This window comes from Cottoperca gobio, chromosome 15, assembly GCF_900634415.1.
Source record: "Cottoperca gobio chromosome 15, fCotGob3.1, whole genome shotgun sequence".
Classification (NCBI taxonomy): domain Eukaryota; kingdom Metazoa; phylum Chordata; class Actinopteri; order Perciformes; family Bovichtidae; genus Cottoperca; species Cottoperca gobio.
Window position 1 is genome coordinate 46,282 of NC_041369.1, and position 3,530 is coordinate 49,811.

The 3,530-nt window shown below is 37.9% G+C and overlaps 1 protein-coding gene across 1 annotated transcript; it reads right to left on the bottom strand.

Moving 5' to 3' along the window:
• Positions 1-866: 866 nt before the first annotated feature.
• On the bottom strand, positions 867-2,444 carry sdhaf4 (succinate dehydrogenase complex assembly factor 4). The gene is made up of 3 exons (XM_029449143.1): positions 2,286-2,444; positions 2,045-2,158; positions 867-1,348 (listed from the first exon to the last, which is right to left on the bottom strand). The coding sequence occupies exons 1-3, from the start codon at positions 2,341-2,343 to the stop codon at positions 1,239-1,241; spliced, it is 282 nt and encodes a 93-aa protein (XP_029305003.1). The 5' UTR covers positions 2,344-2,444; the 3' UTR covers positions 867-1,238.
• Between the last annotated feature and the right edge of the window lie 1,086 nt (positions 2,445-3,530).

Below are 3,530 nucleotides of genomic sequence, written 5' to 3' on the forward strand. Positions count from 1 at the left end.
GTCCTTTACGCGATATTATTTTCACTGGGATGGCTGTACACGCAGTCAATCAGCAAGAGTATTTTCTTTACTGCTAATTAAACTTGCCCTGTCATAAAGCAGAGCATGTTATTAGTTGCTTATTCGCTTTCAGCTTTCAGTCTTTCTATTAAAGAAGAGTGATTTATGTGTGGGATAGACCTAAATCTAAAGGTAACAAGTAATAATTTACATTTGTATTGATTGTATTGGTGTGAAAATATCATATTTACAATAATATATGTACTGCCTTTTAGCGGACATAGTTATGTTACTTCTTGTATTCTCAGTGGTTGGAAGGCTACTTTTTAAATGGAATACCCTGTTACAAATGTAAAAAGTAATATCACTATTTTGATTACTTCAACCAAAGTAATGCAACTTATTAAATTTGATTACTTTTCTAAAAATAAATAAAGCTAAAAGACCTAAAACACAAAGGTAAACCTGACAACAGTACTCAACACTGATTACTGTCAAAATGTTATTAAAGGTTATTCAATATAATTTGAATTAAAATGATTACTGTCAAACTTTGAATAAACTTTTTACTGAAAACAATATATTTGGATGTAACCCCTTTGTAATCTTCAATATTTTGATTAAATTGTCATTTAATTAGACATTATTTTCTCAGTAATCAGTTGATTACAATTCCATTTATTTTGTAATTTAATTACATAACTGTTACATGTACCTAGTTACAACCCAACACTATGTATCGTCTACCAACACTGCCTTCTACTAATGAGGGTGACAGAAGGATAAGTGATATTACAATAGGCTGCATCTAAAAGTGTTTCTTATCTTTTTCTTTGGAAAAAACATATTCAAAAGGAGGCAGCAGACATGTTTCATAACTTATTGTTTTAATTTATACATAATTAGCCCACACAGTCAGATTTCCAGGTGTAGCTGTAATAGACATACAGGACTTGTAGAATTGATACTAGAAGACAGAACACAGGCATATTACAGGACCAGCCTCACTCTCACCTGCAGCAACACATATTCAACTCACTTTGTGTTTGTTTTGAACAGAATGCACACCTTTAACACATAATGTCTACTCAAAGTTGTTCCCTGGAAGTACTCACACAGTTAGTTTATCTCCTTCAATATTCTCACCTTCTGACCTGAAACTCAAATCAGTCAACACTTTGAAAAAAGTGCCACTGACTATACAGATGTGATATAATATCAGACGTATGAGTGTTGAACTAGAAGTCCACACAGCGGCCCTTTCTCTCCCAGTCTCCGTAGCGGGTGGGCTCCGGACCCCGTGGGCCCCCCTTCTCCTTGGTTACAGGGTTCACATCATCAGGGAACTCTGCAGGACACCAGGGGACAGACGCTGCTTTAGTCATAACAGCCAGAATACACAGTATCCACTTAGTGTTGTTGGAGCTCTGACTGCAATATTTCTTAACTCAACATTCAAGCCTCTCCCTGAGCTTTAACCACTTCACATCTCCCTCAGCTGATGCAGTTTAAACAGAAGTGCAAACAGTAAACAGTAGCCTGTAAAATAGTTTCAACACAAACTGAATATTAGAAGAATCATGAAGGGAAGCTGCAGGCCTGTTGTATCAGTTTCAGCTAGGTGTCCCTAATATACCTGCAACTGAGAGTATTTACTGTGAAGCCGTTATCTAGGGGGCAATGTGAACCATACGTGTCTGTTCTTTGTTTTCTTTAATGGGATAATTCAGCCAAAGGTAGACAGGAAAGGGGGAGAAAAAGAGGTCGAGATGCAGCACCGGTCTTCAGCATTAGTACCCGTTGAATATCTTTGTTTCTCAGAAAGGTTCATAACGGAGTGAAATTAAGTAATAAGGGTCAGCCATGATAAGAGCTGCCCTAAATGCTAAGGAAATGTCTTCAATGCTACAGATATAGCCTACTGTGCGTCCCTAATTTGTATCATTATATTATATTATTACTATTATTATGTTTTGGTTTTCAGATCATTGAGGGCTGTCTGAGCCCAGAACAAAGACATAAAGTCATCTGCTGCATAACTCACTTTGCAGAACAGCTTTGCTCTCCTCCTCGGGGCTGTCAAAGTGACCCTGCGGGGTTTTAGCTTTCTTCAGCGGCTGCTTGTCCTTTACCGCTCCGCTGACTGCCCGGGAACAGCCTGAACACACCGGAAACACGAGCGTAACATAGCGGGGATTAGAGCACCATGTGGGACATACAGTCAGGCATTCATGGTGGACCTCCAGCTCTTATTACACCATCGCTATCGTTACACACACACTGACCTGTGAAGACAGACACAGGTCTGCTGGCTGGAGCACAGAGCCGCAAGATAGACATCATATCTGCAGCTGAAGAGTATGTCTCTACTCTGCTCGGACACTTACACAATGATGGTGTGTTTGTCGCGCTTCATTTACGCACATTTCATCATTACCTAGCGACGGAAAATGGCGTCAAACCAGAATACAATGTTTATTGGAGGCCAGTAGGGGGAGACACAGCTGTAAATATCAATACAATGATCTACAACAGCCCTCACATACCTTGCATCTATTACTGGTATAACAGGGTATTTTATTTAACCGTCGACATTTAGGTCGGTTTGGTCAGCAATCGTACAGCTACTGCAGGGAGTGAAGCTGACAGTTTCTAATCTTTCTCCATTACTTTGAAATAACAGTTGAAACTGTTTAACCATGACTTTGAGCAAACTACTTCAACTTCACTTCATACATTACTTTTATCTACTTCAAACATTTATGCATACTTTTAGACAATTATTTTAACTGTTTAGTCAGTCATTTTAGCTATTTCTTTCTTTATGTATTCATTACTTTTAGCTACCAGTTTGAACATCTGCAGCTGATTCTTCAAACCAAATCACAATTTCTATTTGTTGAAATTAGTTGAGCTACTCTGCAATGTAGTTTACTTCTGCATGTACCAGGGGGTCCTGGTACATGCAGAAGTAAGCTACACCTGATATACAGTATTATTATTAAACATAGCTTCACATGTATAAACTTGGCATGAAGACCTGCAGGTACTTTGTGATGTTGTAGAAATAAAAAAGACAGCGATAGTAATAATGCATTAGATAAGTGGGACAGTTACTACATTGAGTTACAGACACACAGGGATTCAAAATACTTTATTGCTCTTTGGTTAATAGACAAAAAATAGCATCTAGTTTAAATAACTTACACACAAATATGATTTATTTGATGGAATAATTCATAATTTATGGAAGTATAAATAATTTTCCAGAGGGATATCAATCTTATGTCTGTGTAAGTACAGAGCTGCAGTCCGGATGTGGTTAGCCTAGCTTAGCATAAAGACTGGAAACAGCTAGCTGGGCTCCATCTCTGAAGCTCATTGATGAACAAATTGTATCTTATTTGATTAATCTGTACACAAACAGAAATGTAAAAAATACGTTATCCTGGCAGACTGTCCCAGCACCTGAATTACACCAAAAGTGAAGATGAGTCCAGCCCCCACATGTTATAATACTATAGAACTAT